The sequence below is a fragment of the Lissotriton vulgaris genome, chromosome 10, assembly GCF_964263255.1.
Source record: "Lissotriton vulgaris chromosome 10, aLisVul1.2, whole genome shotgun sequence".
In the NCBI taxonomy this organism is placed as follows: Eukaryota; Metazoa; Chordata; class Amphibia; order Caudata; family Salamandridae; genus Lissotriton; species Lissotriton vulgaris.
Window position 1 is genome coordinate 939,082,098 of NC_141698.1, and position 27,994 is coordinate 939,110,091.

Here is a 27,994-nt window from a genome sequence, read left to right on the forward strand (position 1 = left end):
CACGATCACCCGATGAGGAGCCGAAACCACATGGTGGAAGGAAAATGAGCTGAAAACCACAGTAAACAGTGGATTTTCAGCTCCATTTAAGAGGCACTAACCAGCCGATGTCCATTAGGAGGTGTTAAAACACCCCATGACATCGGCAACACACACAGTTGAATTGTGTCTAGTCCTTGCACTGGTGGGCCCAAAGGTAAAATCCACCCATCTTAGTACAGACATTATCTAGAATACACATTTCAATGGCCTGGTCTGGCAGGTGTAGTACAGCAGATTAGGCTTCTAATCATCTTTCTCCCTCCTCCATGGATTCTATCTTCTACAATGTACAGAGACAACTCACACTCTTGATATTGCCCGTACCAAGCAGACTGCCCGCAAGTCACCAGAGGGAAAGTATCTCCCAATACAGCTGCTTACCAAGGCTGCCCTGCCCACAAGACCGCTTCTGTCACCGGCGGAGTCAAAAGCCTCACTGCTACTGGCCTGGGATGACCCTCTCCGCGAAAGCCACTGCTACCAGAAGTCTTCTAAGGTGCTCACCTGCAAACTGCCCTTCCAGGGGCCTGGTGGAGAGCGTTGGGTGGGTGGGTACAGGGTCGAGGGCCTGGTGGAGACCGTTGGGTGGGTGGGTGCAGGGTCAGAAACCTGGTGGAGAGCTTTGGGTGGGTGCAGGGTTAGAGGCCTGGTGGAGAGCGTTGCGAAGGAGGGGGCCGGGTCAGGGTCCTGGTGGAGAGCATTGGGTGGGTGGGTGGGTGGAGGGTCTGGGGCCTGGTGGAGAGCGTTGGGTGGGTGGGTGCAGGGTGAGGGGCCTGGTGGAGAGCGTTGGGTGGGTGGCTGCTGGGTGAGGGGGCTGGTGGAGAGCGTTGGGTGGGTGAGTGCAGGGTCAGGGGCCTGGTAGAGAGCGTTGGGTGGGTTCAGGGTCTGGGGGAGAGCATTGGGTGGGTGGGTGCAGGGTGAGGGGCCTGGTGGAGAGCGTTGGGTGGGTGGGTGCAGGGTGAGAGTGACGGTGAAGGGCCTGGTGGAGAGCGTTGGGTGGGTGAGTGCAGGGTCAGAGGCCTGGTGGAGAGAGTTGGGTGGGTGCAGGGTCAGGGTCCTGGTGGAGAGCGTTGGGTGGGTGAAGCGTCAGGGGCCTGGTGGAGAGCGTTAGGTGGGTGAGGGGCCTGGTGGAGAGCGTTTGGTGTGTGGAGGGTCATGGGCCTGGTGGAGAGCATTGGGTGGGTGGAGGGTCATGGGCCTGGTGGAGAGCGTTGGGTGGGTGCAGGGTCAGAGGCCTGGTGGAGAGCGTTGCGAAGGAGTGGTCCGGGTCAGGGACCTGGTGGAGAGCGTTGGGTGGGTGGGTGCAGGATCAGAGGCCTAGTGGAGAGTTTTGGGTGGGTGGGTGCAGGGTTGGAGGCCTGGTGGAGAGCATTGGGTGGGTGCAAGGCAGAGGGGAGAAGGGTGCAAGGCAGAGAGGAGAAGGGTGCAAGGCAGAAAGGAGAAGGGTGCAAGGCAGAGAGGAGAAGGGTGCAAGGCAGAGAGGAGAAGGGTGCAAGGCAGAGGGGGTAAAGGGTGCAAGGCGGAGGGGTAAAGGGTGCAAGGCGGAGGGCTGAAGGGTGCAAGGCGGAGGGGTAAAGGGTGCAAGGCGGAGGGGTAAAGGGTGCAAGGCGGAGGGGAGAAGGATGCAAGGCGGAGGGGAGAAGGATGCAAGGCAGAGGGGAGAAGGATGCAAGGCAGAGGGGAGAAGGGTACAAGGCGGAGGGGAGAAGGGTGCAAGGCGGAGGGGAGAAGGGTGCAAGGCGGAGGGGAGAAGGATGCAAGGCAGAGGGGAGAAGGATGCAAGGCAGAGGGGAGAAGGGTACAAGGTGGAGGGGAGAAGGGTGCAAGGCAAAGGGGAGAAGGGTGCAAGGCAGAGGGGAGAAGGGTGCAAGGCAGAGGGGAGAAGGGTGCAAGGCAGAGGGGAGAAGGGTGCAAGGCAGAGGGGAGAAGGGTGCAAGGCAGAGGGGAGAAGGGTGCAAGGCAGAGGGGAGAAGGGTGCAAGGCAGAGGGGAGAAGGGTGCAAGGCAGAGGGGAGAAGGGTGCAAGGCAGAGGGGAGAAGGGTGCATGGAGGAGGGGAGAAGGGTGCATGGAGGAGGGGAGAAGGGTGCAAGGAGGAGGGGAGAAGGGTGCAAGGAGGAGGGGAGAACTGTGCAAGGCGGAGGGGAGAAGGGTGCAAGGCAGAGGGGTAAAGGGTGCAAGGCGGAGGGGAGAAGGATGCAAGGCGGAGGGGAGAAGGGTGCATGGAGGAGGGGAGAAGGGTGCATGGAGGAGGGGAGAAGGGTGCAAGGAGGAGGGGAGAACTGTGCAAGGCGGAGGGGAGAACTGTGCAAGGCGGAGGGGAGAAGGGTGCAAGGCAGAGGGGAGAAGGGTGCAAGGCAGAGGGGAGAAGGGTGCAAGGCAGAGGGGAGAAGGGTGCAAGGCAGAGGGGAGAAGGGTGCAGTGCAGAGGGGAGAAGGGTGCAGTGCAGAGGGGAGAAGGGTGCAGTGCAGAGGGGAGAAGGGTGCAGTGCAGAGGGGAGAAGGGTGCAGTGCAGAGGGGAGAAGGGTGCAGTGCAGAGGGGAGAAGGGTGCAGTGCAGAGGGGAGAAGGGTGCAAGGTAGAAAAGGGTGCAAGGGGGAGGGGGAGGGGAGAAGGGTGCAAGGGGGAGGACGAGAAGGGTGTAATGCAGAGGGGAGAAGGGTGCAAGGGGAATGGGGATGAAGTTATAAATGTGCCCCCCCCCGGAAACATTTCTGCGGACGCCCATGATCTGAGCCCACCCCACGTAAACTTCTTGTAACGCCACAGAGCTCCTTGAGCCTTTCTCTAGCCTGGTTACTTTTAGTGGGAGTGCTTTATACTACTCTATTAAGGTGTTGTATGCATTGAGATGTACTTTATACGATCTTTGTGATTGCAAAAAAGTTTTATGATAGTGATGGCTACTCTCTGAATCCTTCATCTCTCTAGGCTTGATTCTTCATGTAGACCAGTGGTTCCCAAAGAGTGCGCCGCAGCACCTCGGTGCACGGGTAAAAAAATGGTGGGGAGCCACGGCCAACTGCCAATTAGCTCAAGGGAGCCACGGGTCAAAAAAGTTTGGGAACCACTGCTCTAGTGGGTCGCAAGCCGATTTTTGGTAGGTTAGGAAAGTCCTAGCAATAAATAAAGATGCCTTCAAATTATGTGTTTATCTTACTATATTTGCTTTGTTTAACGACAAATGTCAGGCTGTGTCTTATGACAAGTTGCTGCTTATTCTTTTAATGCGGGATTGGTGCTTACGGTCTCTTTTTCTCTGACTGCAAAGTGAGATGAGTTTTTAAAGGGAATTATGTATTTTTGCAACACACAGCAACATGAAATACCTGTAAATGAACTTTATGCATTCAGCAGTTATTGAAGCAAAAATGAAATACGTTTTTCGAAATTCAGAATTGTGCTGGATACAGATTTTAATAGGGTCAAATAAATAAAGCCAATTTAATTGGTGATGCACAAATGATAAATATTAACACAAACCCCATTTCCACACAATATCAATTAAGTGCTGTATGCTATAAATCTTTATCAGTAAAGATGTATGTCTGTGCAAAGTTAGTGGCCATTTCAATGGATTGGACAACTTGCTACCACAGATGCTTTAGTTACATTAAAAAATCACCTGCCTCGTATTCAATAAAGTAGGTGGGTCACGAATGTTTTTTAGCCTAAAATGTGGCTTGTAGTTCTAGAACGTTTGGGAGCCACTAGTCTACAAGATAGGAGACCCCATGGAGGAACTCACTCGCTTAGGAAGTATAGGAATCAAAGGGAGCATCTGCAGTGATATGCTTTGAACATAACAATTTGCGAAAACCATTTACCCAATACGGATAACTTGATTTGAAGCTGAATAACTGGTAATTGCTTATCTAAAGCACCGTCCAAAAAAATAATGTATAAACATAGTATGTCAATCTGAAATTGTATTGCTGTATCATAAGTCCAATGTGAAGTTAGCTTTTTTATTGTAATTCATAAAGTGTGCTCTTACCATTCCTGAATTCTACTTCTGTTATGTCTTATGTTATTTCTAGCTGTTGGAGCCACTGCTGTGTATCCTATTGATCTTGTAAAAACTAGAATGCAGAACCAGCGATCCACCGGGTCATTTGTGGGAGAACTTATGTACAAGAACAGCTTTGATTGCTTCAAGAAGGTTTTGCGTTACGAAGGCTTCTTTGGACTTTATAGAGGTCAGTAGACATATATATGAGGCCAAGCAAGAGTTAGGGTATCACTCTGCCAACTAACATTTCAGAAGCCTGTAATTTTCATGTTTTCTTCCTGAAATAATTGCTATTTCCTTTATTAAGTTTCGAAATGTAATTGCTTGACTAAACCACCAGTGTTTACTTGCTTTATGGCTGACAAACAATTAACAATTTCTTTTATCTGTAAACTATTGTTTCTGAAACTGTTATTTTTTTCTGGCGCTCTGCCTACTTCTGATTCTTTGTATAACTTGCCTCTGAGGTCCTATATGTCCAAGGCTTTGCCTTGAGACACATTTAGGGCTAGACTGCTGCTGTGTTTTTCATCTAACAAGGCAAAGACACATTTTCGCACCAATTGACACTGTTAATGCGGCCATGTTTGGTGCTTCCAGAGACAATCTTGTGCCACCTTCTAATTGTGCTATTGATGTACATTGTCCTTGTATTACGTCGCAGTAGAAGCATCCTTGTTTCAGAGCTGTTCAAAAAATGTAGCCTAACATCAGCCCACAGTTTGAGAAAATGAGTTTCCACATCTTTAACCAATAACTACTTTAAGTTACTTTAATTATTTTATTAATGTGAAGAGAAGAAAAGTTTGTAATCTTTGGGCGATCAGTTAAGTGCCCTGCTTCTCGAGATGAGTGAAATGGAAGCGAGAACAAGTGTGTACAAACAATGGACAAGTTACATTTGTACAGTGGTATTTGTGTGTCTTGCTCATCTTTGTTTGGAAGCCCAAGTATGCCGTTTGTGACTTTGCTAGGACATCACTCATGGGTTTAGTTCCCAAAGGGCAATCATAAGTTGATAGCCAGCGTTGCATAGATCCAGACATTTGTAGTCCTTGTGGGCCCAGTGCATTCGCTTTTATCATGTGAACTCGGAAAGCTTGTTCTTGGTACATACCATATATTGTAGAAGAAGCAAGAATGAGTGGGACCATTGAGAATCTCCAAAATAAAAATGTTAAGGTTTACCATGCAAAAAGTTGCACATACTGGAAAAACGCAAATGTTGATTAGGGGACGCATGTGAGGGAAAATATGATGTTTTATGACTGCAATGCTTCTTGTGTAGTCTGTTGTACTTGTGTATACACACAAATCATGCTAGGAGTACTTCTGGAAACAAGTTGCAGCTGGTCTTTCCTAAAGCTGATAGTGTGTGTACACCTTTGTATCAATATCATTTTATAGAACAGTGAGCAGTAAAGGTGCAAGTTAAGAGAATACATTTTACATACATAAGAATGGACAAATCATGTTGTCTTTTCTTAGTTACATCTAAAATGGTTGAAGCTAATCAACACTAAATTCAGCTCAAAACTTACAAGCAGAGTCACTTCCAGCCCCTCTGTTCGAGAGAGTATATGTAATTGTATTACGGAGTTTCAAGGTAAATAAATAAAACAAAGTATGTCATGTTATGTATACAGTGTAATACAGCCCTGTTTTTTTGTTTTACCTACCTTATTTTCGAAGTTCTTTCTGGCATACACAAGCCCCATAGATGGATAATATGGCTCTTTTTATGCAGGGTACAATGTTGAAACACAGAAGCAGCATAAGCAAGAAGTATACAGCAAACCAAGATCATCTCGGTCAAATACAATGTATTGTATAGTAATTGCATGTTCGAGGCATGTGAGCTGTGGATCACTTGCTTTGCATAGTCCGCCATCTGATGTTGGGTCCGGATGTTTGCACTTTGTTTTGTTCGAAGAAGTCTTTTCCAGTCACAAGGTAGGTGACTCCTCCTTTCGGTGATAGTGCACTTGGGCATCGGCTCCATTGTTAGATTGTTTTTTTCCGCCATCAGGTTCGGATGTGAATTGCTGCGCTCCAGTTCGGCACCGTTTCTCGGGTTCCCTTCGACACGTAATCCACTACCCTTGACTGTATTGTTTCTCGATCGCGTTTCCCATTCTCCATGTATCGTTTAGACTAAAAAATCTTTGATTGAAAAACGATTGGAAGGCCTTTGGACCTACCTACGTCGGCCTCACTAGCTGTTGATGGAAAGGACTCCATTCAAGCTCTGTCCCGGGTGTCACGCTACGTTTCCAGCACCGACCTGCACGAAGTGTGCAACCTCTGTTTATCCCTGGAACACGTTGAGAAAGATTGCAACGTGTGCCGATCATTTTGATCGAAGAAGACACTTTGTGACCATCTGGCTTGACGTCACAAGATGCACTTCCAAGGCAGCTCCGTACCAGACATCTTCGGCGAAGATTCTGACCGAGAAGAAACACAAGCTCAAGGATCTGAGGAAGAACAACACATCTCCGAGGCCGACTCAGACATGGAAGAAGAGGAGCAAGTTACACCCAATCAGCGTACTGTGAGTACAGAAACCCCCTTGCCCCAACAACACAAGAGAAGAAAGGCTCCGGTCCTACCTCTGCCTGCGCCGAACCACTAAGAGAAGCCTTCTGGCTTGGGACCAAGTCGACCCCATGACTGCGCCGAAATCCAAGCATGTCCTGGTTCATGTTCCATCTTTGTGGAAGACTAAATCTTTGGTACGGAAGAGTTCGGAGCCGAAGCTTTCGACACCGAAAACGACAAGTAAAGATAAAAAGACTCAGACAAAATAGCCTTCGTCAGATGTTCCACCTTCGGATCCGAAACAGAAAGAACTGGTTATTAACACAGATACTGGACATATGCCAAACTGCCCGAAAAAAGGAAACTGGGCCAACAGGATGAGCACCACAAGCCATCTTCTGTTTCATCTCCTTCACCTACTAATCCTCAATTACTTATCACACTCACTAATTCACCACCACCACTATCACCTGACCCACAGGATGAAGGGGTGGGGATGAGGATAGACCACAAGATGTTGACCCATGGGAGGATTATGCCACTGACCCACCCACAGATACTGACTCTGTTTTGTACCCGTCCAGGCCATCACCACCTGACAACAATATAGTCTACATTGAGCTTCTTAACAGGGCTACTCATTACCATGGGGGGGAATTACATAAGGAAGCTTTCGAGGAGGACTTCCTGTTTGACACCCCCAAGTTCTCTAAAAAAAAAAAAAAAATTACACATGCGCCAATGCTTTAGGGAATGCTTAAACATGCAGATTAGGTTTTCAAAGATCGTGTGAGGGCAAGAATCATCACGCCCAGGGTTGAAAAGAAATATAAACCAGCTCCTACCGACCCTGCCTACATCAAGGGTCAGCTGCCCTTAGACACTCTTGTGGTTTCTAATGCTCACAAGAGAGCTAACTCACAGACCACAGGTGAGGCCCCTCCTCCAGATAAGGAGTCCAAGTTAATTGATCCCTCTGGCAAAAGGGTAGCCTCACAGGCAGCTAATCACTGGCTCATTGCCAATGCTCAGGCTTTGTTAGCCAGATATGATAGGGCTCATTATGATGAGTTAGAAAAACGTATGTAATTCCTGCCTGATAAGTATAAATCTAAGACAAATGATCTTATCCAGGAGGGCAACCTTATCACCAATATCTCCATCAAGTGTGCCCTAGACGCAGCAGAGACAGCTGCGCGCGCAGTAAACACCAGCGTACTGCTACGCAGACATGCATGGTTGAGAATTTCAGGGTCCAAACCTGAGGTACAGGCCTCCATCCTCAACCAGCAATTTGACAAGGAACACCTCTTTGGTCCACCAGTTGACGCCTCGCAGGAAAGGATGAAGAAAGACACTGAGGTTGCAAAGTCCATGGGGGCTTTGGAGTTACCTGCGAATAGGGGTTCCTTTCGGCGCTCCTTTTACAGGGGTTGCTCCAAAAATATTTCCACAAAAATCCCTCCTCCTCTTACGAGGGCAACAACCAATTGCCCTCATCAAGAGGCCATTTCAGAGCAGGTTTAAGAGTAAACAATGGTAAAGGAAAAGGCAGAGGCAACTCCACATGCACTTCCCCTGCAAACAACAAGCAGTGACTTCCTTCCGCTACCCCCCATCTTTCCACTTGTCGGGGGATGGCTCTCCCTATCTGGAACACAATCACCCCAGACAAATGAGTTTTACAAATTATCCAATATTGTTACTGCCTGGAACTTACAGACATTCCCCCAAACGTTCCTCCAAGATCATGCACAATGTCACAAGAACATCTTATCCTTCTAAAGCAAGAAGTTCTCACTCTGTAAGAGTAAGGAGCTATAGAACCAGTCCCTTTAAAATATTAAGGGGCCGGGGTATACTCCCTGTACTTCTTGATTCCCAAGAAGGATGACGCTCAGGCCTATATTAGTCCTCAGAGAACTAAATCTATACATTCGGTTGGATCACTTTTACATGGTCACACTCCAGCAAGTGCTCCCGCTCCTTCTACAAGGCGACTTTCTGTCCACTCTTGGATTCATAGTAAATCTGTCCAAATCCCTTCTGCATCCATCCAATACAAAGGTGTATCTGGGAGCCACAATAGATACACAAAAGGCTTTGGCCTACCCCATTCTGTCCAGAATCCGCAACATGCAGACTCTACTCTGTCAGTTTCAGCCTCAACACTCCTTCCCAGCTCGAGTGCGGATGATGGTGTCTTGCATTCTAATAGTCCCTTACGCAAGACTCCACATGCATCCCCTTCAGGAGTGCTTAGCATGTCATTGGAATCTTGCTCAGGGTCTCATATCAGAAGTAGTGTTGGTGGACAGCCGCACCCATCGCTCTCCGCAGTGGTGGAATACACAAAACCTTTCAAAAGGGCGTCCCTTCATAGACCCGGTTCCACAGATAGTGCTAATGCAAACGTATCGCTCACTGGTTGGGGAGCTCATCTCCAGATGCATACAATTCAGGGCAGCTGGAGCCTGCAGCAAAAGCAGCTTCACATAAATCAGTTAGCCAGTTAAGCTTTATTTGATTTATATAATAATCATAAAAGCATATTTATAAAACAATAAAATCGCATGTTACAGAAAAATAGGAAACCACAAAATTATGGAATAAGTTATACAGTAAAAAATCTTACATCAGAATAGATTTTCTGCACTTAAAAACAGACTTTAAAAACAGCGAAACAGATAAAATTACAAATTCTTCCCCAAGGGATTGCATGACTATGAATGCAGGACGGCATTGTCGTAGGCCTAGAGCTGCTAGCGATTTTTCTTGCGCTCAAAGCGTTTCAAGTACATAAGTACATCTAAGCTCTCCTGATCCGTACAGACACCATGACAGCAATGTTCTACGTACTAAAACAGAGGTGGGCGGGGGGGACACACACTTTCTCCAGCTGTCACAACTAGCACAGACCATCTGGAAATGGGCTATACGTCACAAAATATATCTGCTTGCAGGACATCTTCCAAGAGTCAGATCTGCTCAGCCATCACAGACAACAGATTCACGAAGGGGAACTCCACCCTTAAGTACTCCACCCATTCTTCCAAATGTGGGACTTTCTCGACATAGATCTGTTCGACACAAACCTAAATGCCCAAGCTTCGCATCTAGGCATTCACACCCATTGTCCACAGGGAATGCACTATGTATGAATTGGTCAGGGATGTTTGCCTACTCTTTTCCGCCTCTCCCACTTATTCCATGAGTGGTTCGGAAGCTCAGACAGACGTCCCTGACCCTAATCCCCTAATCCTAGTTGCTCCCACATGGGCTTGGCAACCCTGGTTCACAACACTGTTGAAGCGCTCAGTAGTTCCTCATCAAAAACGACATCTCACTCCCAATCTTCTCACTCGGAGCTATGGAGAGATAATAGATCCAGATCCAAGTCATCTCAATCTTGCGATCTGACACCTGAAATCTTAGAGTTTGGCTCGCTTAATCTCCCACTAGACTGCATGAACATCATCAAAGAGGCTAAGCGTCCTACCACAAGACAAACAAGATGATGGACGGAATGTTGCACAATGGCAAAACATTCACCCCCAGTCACAGATCTGAGTTTAATCCATCGTTATTTTGCTCACCAAGCCACCCCAGTTCAGACATGGCCATATGCAAATCAGTCTTGACCCTGTGCCTCATGGGAACAGTACAGCCCGAACTGCCAAGCCGTGTCTTCCCTGGACCGGAATCAAGCATCCTAGGACCGGTTTCTGGCTATCAGCCGTCTTCAGCCAGGATAGCTTGACTCCAGTGGTGCTGTGAGCAAGGGACCCAAGTCTGGGCATGCCCTTCCCACATAGGGTGGACAGCAAAACAAACAAGATGATGGACGGAATGTTGCACAATGGCGAAACATTCACCCCAGTCACAGATCTGAGTTTAATCCATCGTTATTTTGCTCACCAAGGGAAAAGGTATGCCCAGACGTGGGTGACTGGGGGTGAATGTTTTGCCATTGTGCAACATTCCGTCCATCATCTTGTGTGTTTTGCTGTTCACCCTATGTGGGAAGGGTATGCCCAGACGTGGGTCCCTTGCTCTAAGCCACTGGAGTCAAGCTATCCTGGCTGAAGACGGCTGATAGCCAGAAACCGGTCCTTGGATGCTTGATTCCGGTCCAGGAAAGACATGGCTTGACAGTTCGTTCTTGACTGTTCCCATGAGGCACAGGGTCAAGGCTGATTTGCATATGGCCATGTCTGAACTGAGGTGGCTTGGTGAGCAAAATAACGATGGATTAAACCCAGATCTGTGACTGGGGGTGAATGTTTTGCCATTGTGCAACATTCCGTCCGTCATCTTGTGTGTTTTGCTGTCCTACCACAAGAGCACACTATGCTGCAAAGTGGAAGCTATTTGTGATATACTGCGATAACAATCAAATCGATCCGCTGGACTCTTCAGTTCAAAACATAATTTGCTATTTATTTCATCTGCAGATTTCCAATTAAGCGTACTCTTCCATATGCTTCCATCGTGCTGCAATTGCTGCATACCTACAGAATAGACACCTGTCTCGCTTTAGAGTGCCTGTCATTAAAGCATTTATGGAGGGACCTAAAAGAATCATTCCTCCAAGACTTCACCTGCTCCAGTGTGGAATCTCAACATTGTCCTTACCAGACTGATGTGTCCACACTTTGAGCTATTGCATAGATGTGAACTGCACTTTCTCACTTGGAAGGTAGGTTTCCTCATAGTTATCACATCACTGAGGAGAGTGGGTGAGCGTCAGGCACTAACCATAGAAGAACCATTTTTAAAAGTTCACCAAAACAAAGTGGTTCTTCGAACCAACCCTAAATTCCTACCAAAGGTAATTTCTGCCTTTCATATTAACCAATCTGTTGAGTTGCCTGTGTTCTTCCCTCAACCAGATTCTGTGGCAGAACGTGCTTTACACACTTTAGATGTGAAAAGAGCACTACTTTACTATGTAGAGAGGACAAAACCTTAACGAAAGACAAAACAACTGTTTGTCGCTTTTGCGCCACCAGATAAAGGCAATCCTATATCAAAGTCAGGCATTGCAAGGTGGATAATCATGTGCATTCAGACATGCTATGCAAAGGCAAAACGAACGCTGACAATTCCCCCTAGAGCATACTCCACACGCAAACTAGGGGCTTCTCGGGCATTCTTAGGGAATATATCCATACTAGACATCTGCAAAGCTGCAACATGGTCTACACCTCACATTCACAAAACAATATTATGTAGATGTGTTAGCAAGACTGCAAGCTAGTTTGGGCCAAGCAGTTTTACAGACACTATTTCAGACGACTGCAACAGCTACAGGTTAGCCACCACTGCTGTATAGTCTATGCAAAGCATGTGATCTACAGCTCACATGCCTCAAAAGGAAAATGCTTCTTACCTAGTATGCATCTGTTCTTGGCATGTATAGCTGTAGATTCATTCATATGCACCCACCGCCCCCCCGGGTACCTATACCTATTGTAGTAATATCTTACTTAGATACATGGACAGCTCTTACTACTCTTACTAACTCCATTATCACCCTCTGCGGAAAAACAATCTAAAATTGGAGCCGATGCCCATGTGCACTATCATCTGAAAGGAGTCGCCGCCTACCTAGTGACTGGAAAAGACTTCTTCGATTGAACAAAACAAAGTGCAAACATCCGGACCCAATACTAGATGGCGCTGTGCAAAGCATGTGAATCTACAGCTCTACATGCCAAGAACAGATGCACACTGGGTAAGTAGCATTTTCCTCATATAGCGCTTACTACCCCCAAAGGGACTTTGAAGCGCACTACTCCGGAACCCATAAAGGATTGGTGGTGAATTAGTATAGTGAAATATGAAAGTAATTTGAGTGGTGGATATGTTAGTTATTTGGATTGAGAAGAATAGCGGAAGGATAGAAGAGAGAAAAAGGTTTGCAATTATATAGCGCTTGCTACCCCTGATGAGGTGTTAAAGCGCTTTTTCGGCGAGTAGCACGCCACTCCGGTACCCATAAAGGATTAGTGGCGAATTAGTATACTGAAATATGAGAAAAAAAATTGAGTGGTGGACATGTTAGTCTGTTATTTGGATTGAAAAGGATAGTGGAGGGATAGAAGAGGAAAGGATTTAGACTTTTTTGTTTGTTTTGGAGCTCCATTGATCGTGGCTCTGAGATTGATCGGTGGCTCTGAGACAACTGAAAATTGACTAGTTTCCAATGTCTTTGGGGCATTCGGTTGAAGGAGTATTTGCGTATCATCTACATAGTTATAGCACGTGAGGTGAAATTGATTAATCAGTGCTGGTAATTAATGTAGATGTTGAAAAGCATGGGTGAGGGATGACATTAGTTCTGTTGTGAGGGTAGAATGCAATCCAGTCTATAGCAGTCGCCTCTGTGCCGGCTTCCTAGATTCTTTTTGTCAGTGTCTCATGGTCAACCGTGTCAAAGGCAGCTGAGAGGTCAGAGAGAAGTAGCGCAGAACCCCATTGCGGTCTACTTGGTTCCTCAGGTCATCCCAGATAGCAAAAAGGGCAAATTCTGTGCCTCTTCCTTGACGGAATCCCGTTTAGAAGTCGAAAGTATGGCATTCTCTTCAATGAATTGTGACATCTGGGCGAATGCTGCTTTTTCTATCAGTTTGCTCAGAAAAGGTCCATTTGTAATCGGTCTGTAGTAGTCGGGTTTCAGCGGGTCCAAGTTTGTTTTCTTTAGTAATGGGCGTATCTATGACTTTTTGAATTCTTCAGGACATTTTCCGGTACTTAAGGAGTTGTTGATTCTTCTTACTGGAGTTGCAGCAGAGGTTGTTAGAAGAATGGTCTTGAAGGTTTGCGGTGGATTGTAATGGCAAGAAGAAAATCTACATAGTAGTTGACAGCAATGTAAGAGAGACTTCAAGGCATGGATAGCTGTGTTTGTTGTGGAGGTCTGAAAACATTGGCAGAGATGATAGGTTGGTGTTGGTTTTTTGGAAAGAATTAAAGGTTAGTCTTTGTGAAATAGAGGCAACATCAAAATCTTTTGAACACATTATAGTTCACATTTGTTCCATGACTGAGTTTATGGTATTCAGTATCTTCGGTGCATACACTGAGAAGCCCTATTTGACAGTTGCTTTTTTACGGTCAAGCCTGCGAAAGTATGCTCTAGTGCAGGTTACACCTGTTCTAAAAAAAAAAAAAAAACCTCTGCAGATGCGAACGACCTCAACAACTTCCGCCTCATCGCCAAACTCCCTTTTCTTTCGAAAATCACAGAAAAATGTGTGGCGAAACAACTTTCCCTACATATTATGGACAATAATCTCCTTGAGGTGTTCCTGTCTGGCTTCATTCAAAATTGCAGCACTGAAACAGCCCTGCTGCAAGTGATTGATGATGCACTGCACATACTCTATTTTGGGGAATCGTGCCTTCTAATTCTTCTTGACCTCTCTGCAGCCTTTGACACTGTAAATCACAACACCCTCCTTAACACTCTTCAACAGAGAATGGGCGTGGAAGGCACAGTGCTCAAATGGTTTGCCTCATTCCTCTCAAACAGATCCCAAATGATGAAGATAGCAAACAGTCTTTCGTCTCCATTGGCGGAAGGCCAAGGCATCCCCCAAGGTTCTATCCGTGCACCCACTTTGTTTAATCTCTATCTGGAACCTCCTAAGTAAAGCTGGGATCCACTACCATCTCTATGCGGATGACACTCAAATCTACTTCAAGGTGTCTTCTGCACACTATTATCTCACTACTCAACTCTACACTCGATCCTATTCACAACTGGATGTTAGTTCACCAACTCATTCTCAATCCCTCCAAAACTGAATTTCTCCTCCTATTTACCTCTCTCCCTGTTCAATCCTGGATGGATCAACTGAATTTATTCAACAATAAACCCATCATTGTCGACAGCGCAAAATCCCTAGGTGTCATACTTGACCAAAGACTCAATCTAATCTCCCACATCAACTCCATTGCTAAGAACGCATATTACCAGCTGCGCCTTCTGTGGGGTATTCGTCGGTTCTTCCCGTAGAGAGCCCTAAAAACCTTGGCCCAATCGCTAGTTCTATCTAGACTGGATGACTGCAATTCTCTTCTGACTGGCCTACCCAAATCTCACCTCTCCCGCCTCAAATCCGTCCTCTATTCAGCAGCTCGCTTTATTTCTGGGTCCAAACGAAGTGACCACATCACTCCTATCTGGTCTTCTCTTCAATGGCTTCCCATTGAGGCAAGATCTATTTACAAAACTGCGTGCATCACCCACAAAAACCTTGCACCCTTCCTCCCCCTCGTTACCTGGCGAATATACTGAAAATGTCTGGAGGCTCGAGACTTTCTCTGAATGCGGAAAAGTTTCTGCTTGAGCCCCCCTCCTTCAAAAGGGAAAGATCCATGGCTCAATCGTTCTCAGGTAATGCAATGAGAATTTGGAACTCGCTTCCTCCATTGCTCCGTGCCACCACCTCTATCTGGTTCTTCAAAGTTGACCTCAAATCTCTTCTCTTCCAAAGACACTTTGAGAATTAATACCTTCATTTTCAGACTCTTTCAGGAAGTTTGTGCATCATTGTAAATCTGTAATATTTTTTTGTACATTCCTCACCCTTGCTTGATGTGTTTGATATTGTGTTCTTGCCTTTTTTGGTTTTATCTTACCTCTTCTAGTCTCCGATTTGTTTTTGTCGTTCTATTTTGTAACATTTCTCTCATGTAACGTAACTGGTTCTATTGTACAGCGCTCTGACACCTTCGGGTAAAGTTCCGGGCTATATAAAGATGCATTAAATAAAGTAAATGGGTATCGCTTGCGAGATGCTGTTAACAAAAAGAGCTTGGAACCCACCCACCCTGTTTTTCTTTCTTCTTTTTTTACAATTTTTGATTTGTGTGGCACTCTTCTTTACAGCCTTGTAACTGGTAACTGCAGGCCTTGATGTGATTGAGGTACAATGTTCTTTTTAACTTTCAGTACCCTGCAAACGGAAGGCGTGTGACTGGCAAATTTGCGTTCAGCAGGACAAGCAAAGTTATATTATCTATAGTTAACTTTCTTTTACTTTGCCAGTTCTTCTTTTCTAACTTTGCACTCATTTTGTTTGTTCAGTTTTTTGCTTGTGAGCTCTGTTCTCAAAAGATAAGATTAATTTTCTATAGTTAACTTTCTGTTACTTGCCAATCCTTCTTTTCTCATTTTGCACTAATGTTTTGTCTTGGTTTTTTGCTTGTGGGTTATGTTCTCAAAAGATGATTGTCTTCTTCTATATATTGCCAAGCGACATTGTTTCTTTCTTAGGTGTAATTCTCAAAATAATTAATTAAGCACACCTCAACCGACCCCACTCCAGTACGCCCCACTCCAATCTATTGCAATCCACTCAATCCAATCCAATCCACCCAGACCAGTCAGTCTACTCCACTCCACTCACCTCAATCCAATGTAGTCCACCATATTTATTATTTATTTATTGACATTTATAGAGCGCACTGTTACCCGGAGGTGTCCTGGCGCTGACGAAATACTCCGAAAGGGTATACACACATCCTCCCTACCCAACCCATCCCACCACACCCCAATCTGTCCGACTCCATTCCAAAACAATCTGCACCACTTGCCCCACTCCAATCCAAAACAATCTGCCCCACTCAAAAATAATCTTCCCCGCTCCAATCCAAAACATTCTGTCACACAACAATCAGGCCCCCTCCAATCTAATCAATCTGCCCAGTCCAAAACAATTTGCCCAGCAGTAGTCCGCCCCACTCCAATCGACCTCACTCCAGTTCAGTTGACCTCACTCCATCCCAGTTCTCCCCATCCAATCCAACCCACACCAGTCACTCCAAAACAATCTGCCCAATTCCAGTCCAAAATAATCTGCCCCATTCCAGACCTAAATAATCTGCCCCACTCCTATCCGAAACAATTTGTCCCACTTCATTCTTCCCCACTCCAATTAGGAACATTCTGCCCTACTCCAATCCAAAACAATCTGCTCCAATCCAAAAGGATCTGCTCCAATCCCAAACAATCTGCCCCACTCCAATCCAAAACAATCTGCCCCATTCCAATCCCAAACACTCTGCCCCACTCCAATCCAAAACAATCTGCCCCTCTCCAATCTGCCCCATTCCAATCCAAAACGATCTGCCCAACTCCAATCCTAAACAATCTGCCCCACTCCAAAACGATCTGCCCCACTCCAAAACGATCTGCCCCACTCCAAAACGATCTGCCCCACTCCAAAACGATCTGCTCCACTCCTCCAATCCAAAACGATCTGCAACACTCCAATCCAAAACGATCTGCAACACTCCAATCCAAAACGATCTGCAACACTCCAATCCAAATGCAACACTCCAATCCAAAACGATCTGCAACACTCCAATCCAAAACGATCTGCCCCACTCCTCCAATCCAAAACGATCTGCCCCACTCCTCCAATCCAAAACGATCAGCCCTACTCCAATCCAAAACTATCTGCCCCACTCCAATCCAAAACTATATGAAAGAGACATCTAGCCGCAGATTTCTTACCTTTGAACTTCCAGGCATCAGGCTGGATCCGAAAGATTTTTCTTAACAGTAGCCCTGCGCTCCGGTAGGTGGCTTCGGTCGACTCCATGTGAGGCCTTCAGCGTTGTGTTCATCGTCGTCATGACGTCAGCATCGTCAATATAACTTCCACTCTGGCGTGCTGACGTCTGTTTTTTTTTGTTTCTCACCAGCCAATGCTTCGAAGAGAGCTACCCCCTGGTATTTTTTTGACATTTGTTGACTCTTTTTGGTGTGTTGGATGTCTAGTAGGAAGACCTCTGGGTTCAAACAGTGTGGAGCCTGTCATTATACCATGTTGGTCACACACCACTTAGTTAGTCTCTGATGTCTGGAGCGCGACCACAACACAAAGTCATGCATCGATTGCTTGGCCAATGGCGTCAAAGGCTTTGAGGTAGCGGTCCCTAAAGCTGATCACAGCCCAGGTCACCTCGTCGATCTCGATCCTTGTCCAGGTCTCAGTCCAGAGGAAGGTCTGAGAACCGCTCCAGTGAGTAAAGTGCTCTTTGTTGAAGTCGTCGAAGTTAGGTAGGAGGATCCACAAATAGCCCAAGAAGTCAGAGTGTGCTACGACTTCGCCCCCACCCACCCTGCGTCTTGCAACAATGGAGAGGACCCTCGGCGTTCGAGGCCCTCCTCCACGGAGCAGGTGCCTTGGTCAGCTCTGCGTTTCCCTGCCTTTCCGTGCATGGGAGCAACCCCCGCCCAGCTTAAGGAGTTGTATGACGTCCTGTGTGCCATATTTGGGCGGCCTGACCCTGCCGGTGCGCTTTCAGGCCCCGCATGCACAGATGATGGAGGAGTACATGTAGGTTCTGCGCATTCAACTCCGGTGCCACTGCCTCCTACTGGACCCATTTGAAGTTACGGACCGGCGCCGATCGCACCTCCACAGCGTCCTTGCCTGGCGCCGTGTCCACCGCCGAGGTGCTCAGCATCACCAGCGCCTCTCCAATCCTCATTCCCGATGACCCAGAGCTGGTCGGGCCTCCTCCAACGCCGAGATCGGCGCCAACGGAGTCGTACGGCTCCATGCAGTTCATGCCATATTATGAAGGGCTCGGAATGGATGATGAGAATTGGAAGGGGGAGCAGGATCCCTTAGAAGTCCTGCAACCACAAGACATGGACTGGTATGAGAAACGGGGTGATGCCAGTGATCAGGACATCTCCCTAGATTCTAGCGTGCTGTTTCCACCTAACCTTGCTTCGGAGGAGGGGGGCATCATTTTCTATGGTGGTTCGTAGGGCTGCGGAGGTCTTGGACCTGCAGCTTCCTACTGTGGCAGTCAAGACTAACTTCTTGACAGAGGTCCTACAGCCTTGTGTCCCCTGCTCGGAACAGCACAAGGGCTTCAGTGAATAGGATGATTGCCCGCCGCCATCGCCCTGCACCGGAGACCCAGTTTCCTCACCGCACATCCCACCCCACAAAGCTTGGGGGTTCAAGCTTCCACTTCCCGTGACGCATCCCTTCCGCACCTCCGGAAAGGGAATACAAGAGACTGGAAAGCTTTGGGAAGAAAATAACTTCTTCCACCAGTCTGGCATTGCAGTCAGTGAACACCTGCTTCCCTTTTGGGTCGTTATTCTCTGGGACATGGCTATGCAGGTGTTGTCCAGGGTCTCAGAGGAGGACCAGATCCTACTCTCCCAAGCAATTTCAGGCTGGAGAGATGCAGCAAAGTTTGCCATCCGATTTGGCTTGGACACAACCGACTTGCTGGGCAGATCGATTTCCACGACGGTGACCGTATGTCACCACATCTGGCTGAGGACAACTGTTTTTTGGGGGGATGTCCAAACTAACATTATGGACATGTCTTTTAATGGCTTTGTTCTCTTTGGAGACAAAGCAGATGCCCCCCTTGAGCGTTTCAAGGACTCGTAAGCTACAGCCAAGTCCTTGGGCCTCGCCACAACGTCCCGGCCTGTATCTTCTTTTCTCTCTTTTTAGGGCTTCGGAAAGGACTGCCAACTGCGCCAACCCTATTCTGGCCAGAGGGCCCCGCAAGTTCAGAAGCCTCTGTGGGGCCATGGATGCGGTTAACCCCAACCCCATGGGTCGGGAGGCCAAAAGTCAAGCCAACTCACGATCCCCTCCTCCATCTCTAAACCTTCCTAGTCCGATCCCCCGGGATCCTTCACGGCCAGTCTGTGGCAGAATACGCCATCATTTCCACCACTGGCAAAACATCACATCTGACTGCTTAGTATTGCAAATAGGTCGAAGGGGCTTCTCTCTCCCCTTTGAGTCTACCCCTCCATCTAGGCCTTCAGTGTACGATAGTCTGATGGAGGATCACCTTGCTCTACTCCACATAGAATTAAAAAATCTATTGGCTTATGGGGCTATAGAGAGGGTTCTCGGGCCAGAAATAGGCGGTGGTTCTTTTTCCCACTATTTTCTGGTCCCAAAGAAGGACGAAGGCTTTCGTCCTATCCTCGAACCTCCGAGCCCTCAACTACTTCCTCAAAAAGGAGAAGTTTAAGATGCTCACCCTAGCTAAGGTCCTGTCTGCCCTGGACCAAGGAGACTAGATGGTAGTGCTAGACTTACAGGATGCCGTTTTCATATCCCTGTCCTGCCTGCCCTTCGTTGCTATCCGTGGTTTACAGTGGGCCACGAGCATTTTCAGTTTGCGGTGCTCCTTTTCGGCCTCACCAGTGCCCCACGGGTGTTCACAAAGGTGAAGGGAGGTGGTTGCAGCCAATCTGCGGTGATCAGTTTCTCCTATCTCGACGACTGATTGTTGAAGGCAGGCTCGTCCCAAGCAGTCGTCTCCCACCTCCAAACTACGGCAAACCTCCTGCATTCGCTGGGGTTCACTATCAACATGCTGAAGTCACACCTGACTCCCTCTCAGATGCTCTCTTTTATCGGGGCAGTTCTGGACACTGGGAAGATTCAGGCCTATTCTCCCGAATGGCGAGTCCTGGATATTCAGGCTATGATAACTGTGTTTCAGCCTCTATCCTCTAGCCTGGATATCGGTGAGAGTGACTTCTGAGGCTGTTGGGCCTCCTGGCCTCCTGCATCCTGCTGGTGGACCATGCATGGTGGCGCAGCAGGGCTCAGCTTTGGGCAGTTTGAAGGGCTAGCTTTCGGCCCTCTCTGCTTTTCTTCAGCTGCCAGATCAGCCTTCACTTTTTAAGTTCCCTCTGGTGCAGAGATTTTTTAATGGGTTAACTCACTTGTTTCCCCCTTCTCCTTTTCTTAAGCCACAATGGTACCTTAATTTGGTCCTTACTTTCTTGATGTGCACACCGTTTGAGCTGATGCACAACTGTCCTCTACGGCTACTCACTATCAAAACCGCTTTTTTGGTGGCTATTACTTCTGCTAGGTGTGTGAGCGAACTACAGACACTGTCATCACAGCCTCCTTACCTCAGTTTTCCTTGACAAAATGGTACTGAGAACTAGAGCATCTTTTTTGCCCAAGGTTGTAACTCCTTTCATCTGGGACAGTCCCTTACTCTACTCACTTTCTATCCCCATCCGCATCCTTCCGAGGAAGAGAAGCATCTGGACCTGAAAAGAGCGTTCTCGTTCTACCTTGATCGCACAAAAAAGTTCCGGGTGGATGACCAACTCTTTATAGGATATGTGGGAGCAAAGCAGGGGCATGCTGTCCAAAAGAGGACCAAATCCCACTGCGTTATCCTCTACATCAAAACATGTTATGCCTTGGCAAAGAAGCAGCCTCCCTAAGACCTTGGTGTCCATTCCACCAGGGTGAAAGCAGCCACCACAGCCCTCCAGCATGGTGTTCCTGTTTCTGACATCTGCCAAGCGGGCATCTCTGCACATGTTTGCCAGACACTTTTGCCTGGTTTCTCGGGTTCGCAGAGAGGGCCTGTTCGGCTGCTCTGTTTTACAGGATTTCCTGGTTTAAAGCTTTTCCGCAGTCCCAGCTCCGGGGAAGGTATTGCTTGAATATCTAGTCAAAGGTAAGGAATCTGCAGCTAGATGTCTCTATCTGATGAACAGTTACTTACCTTGAGTAACGCCTTATCTGGTAGAGACATGATCTAGCTGCAGATTCCTTACCGACCCACACGACCTCCCTGCACTGCGAAATTGCCTTTTAGTTTCCGGGCTGTTTCCCTTCACTGCCCTAGTTTATTTTTTAACACACCATGGTCAGTCACTTCATGGTGTTGTGCTTCTGGGGTGTAAAGTTGTGAAAAGTGCTGGCGTCAGCGGGCCAGAGTCCCAGTTATATTGACGATGTGGATGTCATGACGACGACTAACATGACGCTGATGACTTCACTCGAAGTCAACAGACGCCACCTACTGACAGGTTTGGGTACTGCTAAGAAAAATCTTCTGAATTCAGCCTGATGTCTGGAAGTTCAAAGGTAAGGAGTCTGCGGCTAGTTCATGTCTCTACCAGATAAGGCAATACCGAAGTTAAGTAACTTGTTCTTCTACCTCACCCCAATTCCATCCAGCTCACCCCAATCTAATCCACCCCACTCCATCCGAATTCACCTCACAACTATCCAATCCAGCTCAGTCCAATTTACACCGCTCCAATCCACCTCATCAAATTCAATCCACCCTACTCCATCCCAATCCAATCCAGCCCAACCTACAACAATCCACCTCTCTCCAGTCCAATCCACTCCACTACAGTCCAACCCACCCCAATCCAATGCAATCCACCCCAATCCAATGCAATCCACCCCAATCCAATCCAAACCACCCCACTCCACCCCACTCAATCCACCACATTTAATGCAGCTCAATCTGCCCAAATCTACCACACTCCATACCAAACCACCCCTCTCTACTTCAAACGAATCCACCCCTCCCCAGTTCAGTCCACCCGACTCACGCCAGTCCAACCCAGCCCATCTCACTCCCATCCACCCCACTACAGTCTAATCCACCCAATCCAGTATAATCCACTCCATTCCACTATAATCCACTCCATTCCACTTCACCCCACTCCAAACCACCCCAACCCACTCCGAACCACCCCACCCCACTCCAGTCCACCCTAGTCCTATCATTTCAGTCCAATGCATCCACCTCAATCTGATCTAGTCCACCCCACTCCAATCCACCTCACCCCATTTCAGAACACCCCACTCCAATCCACCCCACTCTACCGCCATACAATGCACTCCACTCTACTCCAGTTCAGTCCACCCCACTACCTCTAACCACCCCAACCCACTCCACGCTGTTCCACCCCACCACACACTATGCCACTGCCCTCTACGCCACTCTGTCACTGAACAATCTAACTTTACTACACTCTACGACACTCTGCACCCTCATTCCACTCTGCAGCACTGTACTCCAACAAATCCACTGTACAACACTCTACTCTCCCACTACACAATACTCAACGCACCTAACATTTCGCCATGCAGAACAGCATCCACACTAATGTATAACATCATAAGAAACCCAATACCAAAGCCAATAGCTCTTGTATAGGCGAGACCTATTGGCTTTTTTTTGTGAATATGTGCGTTTCAAGATACAGTATTTCGAGCTTTTTAGGAACCAGTGACATCCCAATCACCCCCTCTCGACGGTATGTGATTGATAATGTGCAGACCTGCGCCTGCTAGCTTTTAAGGGGAGTCAGGAGTTTGCCTGTGTAGGCTTCACTAAAGTATGGTTTGCCCGATGGTTGGCGCGTTAGTGCCTCCTTTCTTGAATCTCTAGCCATTATTTCCTGTCAGTCTTTAGGTTATCTGTACTTTTGCTCATTACGGTTTTCAGTGATGTTCAGAAAACCTTTTACTGCTGTCGCATAAGCACCACTGCACCGTAGGCTACCACTTAGGCAAATAGCAATGTTTTGATGACAGTTAGATGTTGTAAAATATGTCTTTAAATTTAAGCGAGAGTAAGCCACGATTTATCCAGGCTTTCTGGTTTCACTTTGTACAAATAAGCCACTACGTGGATATCTATTTGTTTTTCTTTTTTTATGTTAACGCTTTGTGTTTTTTGGCTTGGTACATTTTTCTGCTGTTTATGTATAGTGCAAACTCGACCCGAAGATCTTTACGTCGGCACTGGTTACTTTACACAAGGTCAAATTAAATTAAGTTTTTGTAGCTACGCGTAGATTAAATGATTTTATCGCTCTGGCCATAACGCCATGTCCTTGATGAAGGGATGGTGGCAGGCAGAAGCCACTTGAAAGCTCGGCTCGTTATGGGCCCCAGGTTCTAAAAGGACCTCGAGCTGAGCCCTGGCTCCAGCTTCCAGTGGCTCGCCCATCTCTATTAAAATGTATTTTGTTTTCCGTTTCTATGTAAGACGAACGGTCTCACAAGTGAAGGTCTGTAATCTTTTCCACTGACCTTTGCTGCCTTCCTTCCACACTGACTTCTTTGGATTATAATTAAGGCTCCCAGTTTTTCGTTTTTACTGATTTTTACAGATAAATACAGACAGAAAACAATTTATTTTCTTTAATGTATTTATTTTTAAATGCAGAAAATAGGCCTTCTTTGGATGACTTTTTTTCTGTCGTCAATCAGGAGTGCCAGGTTGGTAGTTGTAGATTGAGAGGTATAGGAGAGGTAAAAAGACAATAGGTTTTCTAATCGTGTAATTAAGTGCAGCTCTACAGTTATTTATGCTATTTTACAATGCAAGTGTTTTTAGATAGCGCTATTGCACTGTATACTGATGAATCCTTTTGGACATTTAAATGCCATATATAACAATTTATATACTGTGCTCAGGGAAACCTCTACTTTTAATAGACAATCTACATATAGAGGCCAGTTGTCTGCTCAGCAGAAATTAAACAACGTGGTGTGCTGGGCTAATTATACCACATACCATTGTTGAGGTTCCCTATTTAGCGGCATATAGCGCAGAAATCTGCTGACATTTAAGCCTAACTATTGAGCTCTGTAAAGATTGACAAATCAACCAATCAAATTCATTACTTTACACACCAAATATGCACCAGCTTTCATCCTTTGGACTTTTTTTTCTTCCTTCTTTATGGTTTGGGTTTTGTGTGATGGTGTGGCTGTGATACAATAATTGTACGTTAACTTTACATTCTTTTCCACAACACTATACAGTTGCTCTGGTTCCCTCATGCGTTTCTCCTGTTTTCTTTGCTCTAAGTTATATTTTAGCACATCTTAGCTGTTTGTTTTTATTTGGTGTTTGGCAGTATGTACCTTGTCGCCAGTTTTGAGAGCCAGAGCTTTCCAAGGCCTTTTTACAGCAGCGGCTCCTCCGCTATGGTGGAGCAGAGTCGCCACCCACCCACCCATTAGTAGCAGCAGCTGAAAACTTGAAATATAAGACGATAATAAAGCATGTTTATTATTGTTTATTTTTTCTCCATACTGTGAAGTCTAGGGGGTAGGGCCATGGGGATGACACGCACAAAGGGGAGTGTTAGTTGCACTGTTGTCAGTGCGCATGACCGTTTGTCCGACTTTCTCAGGACGGCTAAACCACAATGCACTCTGAAGCTGTCGCCAAACTGCCGGGTTGGAGACAGCAGACATAGGCTCCCTGGGAGAGCAAACTGAGGGCGCTCAGGCCAATCCTGATGCTGTGAGAGCAGTGTCAGGATTCGTCACAGGGTAGTCTGGGAGCCTGTGCTGTCAGTGGAGCCAGAAGAGCAGCGATGCAGTGGGATTCAGGTAAGTTTTCCACCCCCCTCCACCCGACCCCTCCACTTTACCCAGACACCGGCCGCCCAGACACCTACCGTGACTGCCTTTTTATAACATTTTTTTTTTCCCCAGGAAATCTCAAGGTAATTTTGTCATTATCCTTTAAGAAGAATTAAGGAGTGGTAAGAGGCACAGTATTGTGAACACTTTCAGCCTATCATCCTGTTTTCTGTTTGCGTGCTTCTTATTGCTGTTTATAACGCATCAATTAACTCACAATATCTCCGAGTTAGTGTATGTTTTGCTGACCACAAAGCTCAGAAACACAGGGCAGTAAGTGACTCTCTGTTTCTAAGCTGCTGTTAGCAAAAGCACACTAATTTGAAGTTATTTTGCGGTTATGTGTGTGCTCCAGAGGACAGAGAAATGCACAGATCCCTTCAACACAGAAAACGTGATGCAACGTTTGAAGCAATCATTTAGTACTTTCCATTCTACTAAAATGACATTTATTTTGGTACTGCTTTGCATTAACATTGTGTAATGCCTGGTTCATGTAAGCGGTTGACATGGCATACCAGAACCTTTTCTCAATGTTTGTGGCCTATTCCTTCACTTTGGATATTGTTTGGGTGAGATTTTGGATTCCTAATGTTGGAGGAGGGAACCTGCTGTATCTTTTTAGGTCAATACACTCTTTCAATGAGCAAATCTGGACTTAAGTCCTTGTAGCTAAGGACTACATGAGCAGGCTTTTCCCCAGAGAAAGGTGTTAAATATTAAAGCAACACCAAAGCAGAAAAATTGCCACTTAACCCCAAATCGATTTAGCAAAAAGGAGAAAAAGTTAATAAACAAAATGACACAAAAAACGGTCTAAAACAGATTAGGGAAACCAAAGTTATGTTTGGCCTACGTTGTAAGGCAAAAAATGCCAAGAAGAAACAGTCCAAATACAAGTCAGTTGTCCTTCTTAGTGTAGACCTGGGAGACTGACCAGCCTTAGCATGGTCCTTTGTGATGCCACCTCTCTTCCTGTCCAGTGCCAGCTCCCACATTTCTGGCTAAGAGACCAGTAGTTATTGCTCCTAGTCTTCTGCCCTCAAGCTTTATTATCTCTGAGATTACAAGTTATGGGGTTATTCCACTTTTTTAGAAAAAGGCCTGCATCAGACCCATTCTGAAAAAAGCCACACTTTATCTTTTGGGGGCTAAACGTTTTCGCCCAATATTCTGTCTCCCGCTACCCTCTAAAATCCTGAAGAAAGCCATGAATTTGGAATAGACGTAGTATCTGGACCACAATAACATCCTTGATTCCACCCAGCATAGTTTGAGATTTCAGCATTTCAGCCTTGATTATGGCGACTGAAGATATCCGTAAGGTGATGGAGGGAGGGGGTAGAGCCGCTCTAATCCTGCTTGACCTGACCACAGCATTCAATACCGTAAACCATGCGGTACAGTTGCGGAGGTTGAAGGCAGTGGGTATCAAGGATAAGGCGCTAAACTTACTTCCTTTCTGGCATCTAGGGAACAACGAATTCGCTATCTCCCATGTAGAGTCCCACAGGGGTCGGCCCTGTCTCCGACAATATTTATTCAGTATATCACACCACCAGCTAGACTAATAAATGATCATGGTCTAACGCTAGTGTTGTACGTGAAGGACACACAGTTAGTGGTGTCGTGTGAGAAGTTGGCCTGGTATATGATGATCACTAATTCTATTGAGCACCTTGCACCAGTCCAAACGACCCTTATGGTGATTGGTTGTAAGTCAACCTTATAGACCAGCTATCCTAATGGTAGCATGGGCAAAAGCAGTCTTAGGCTAAACTCAAGAAGGCATGTGTAGCCAGCTGTTTTACCATATGCAATCCCTTAAATACCAAATGAAAGGACACCACACAAGTTATATATTACAAAATATATCTATTTATTTCTAGAATAATCCCCTTTACTCTTTATGAGCACAGAAGCACAAGCGTTAAACAAAGAACTCAATATAACATACAATAAGCAGCACAATTATGGATAGGCCGGGTGGCCACTCAAACCATATATTAAAAAAGTGGTATAAGCACCACGTCCCGAACAATGGTAAGGCCTAGGGCCTTGGGAATCGCTGGGCCATACTGGACTAACGAAGGTTAGGGCATAGGAGGCCCACAGGATGCAGGTGCAGTGTCTATAGGCAGCCGCGTTTACCTTACAAGTCAATGGTGCGTAAAAATCAGAAAGTTATAGGTTTAGGAGACTTCCGACTGGACTAGAACTTAGCCACTTGAAACTAGGACACTGGGGATATAAATCACTACAGGGGCACCGGAGTACCCTCATTACCTCACCCACAGGAAGCGGGTGCATAGGTGCCAAAGTGCATCAGGTTTCTTTGTGGAGTTCTATGGAGCGTGGAGGAAAAGATGCTGCAGGCGGCCAGGAGAGAAGAGTCCGGTTGGATCGAAGATGTAGAGTACCTGAAAGCAGAGGGGACAGAGTCTAGGTCACTAGCCAGTGACCAGGATGGAACCAGGACGGAACCAGGCAATGTCGGGTTGCGATCAGGTGCTGTCGAGTAGTTTGTCTCCGCTGCCACGTGGACCAGGAAGGATCGAGGATGACCAGCTGGTGAACACGAGCTGTCCCACGAAGGCTCTTGCTGTCAGCGGTGTCGGTTCTCGAATCGGAGTCACCAAGCCTTGGCAAATGCCTCCCACGCAGAACTCAAAGATGTCTTCTGGATCGGACTGGGAAGGTCAGGTCGGTGGCTCCTTTTCAGGGGGGCTAGGGCCAGTCTGGAGCAACCAGACCAGCAGTTCAAAATCAAAGGTTTGTCGTCTCAGAGGCCACTAGCCAACGGGCATGTGACCGGACAACGTGTCGAGCAGGAAAAGTGCAAAAGGGCCCCACGCAGCACTCGGTGAGTGTGGAGAGGTGATCTTCGGTGCACAGGCTGCTCGGGACTGGGGCTTCTCAAACCCCAAAGTACAGCATCGAGGGTGCCTCGGGAGCTGCACAGGAAGCACTTCGTTGACTTTCCAAGATGGCCGGTCCCACGTCTTGTGTTGCCTCCACGGGTCTAAGCTTTGCTCTGTCGCTCGAGCAACGACAAAGAAAGCCTTGATGCGCTTGATGGTGCCTGTTTGCACAGGGTGACCACTCCTTGACCACAAGGGAGATTCTTCAGTCTCATACGTTAAGTAGGATGTTGAAGGGTCCAGAGTTT

The 27,994-nt window shown here is 46.9% G+C and overlaps 1 protein-coding gene across 1 annotated transcript in view; it reads left to right on the top strand.

Moving 5' to 3' along the window:
• The window catches only part of SLC25A13 (solute carrier family 25 member 13), a 785,732-nt gene that overhangs the window by 440,783 nt on the left and 316,955 nt on the right, over positions 1-27,994 (top strand). The window contains exon 11 of the mRNA XM_086941927.1: positions 4,080-4,238. Within this exon, the coding sequence (XP_086798053.1) occupies positions 4,080-4,238 (159 nt within the window). The remainder of the gene's footprint in view (positions 1-4,079; positions 4,239-27,994) is intronic.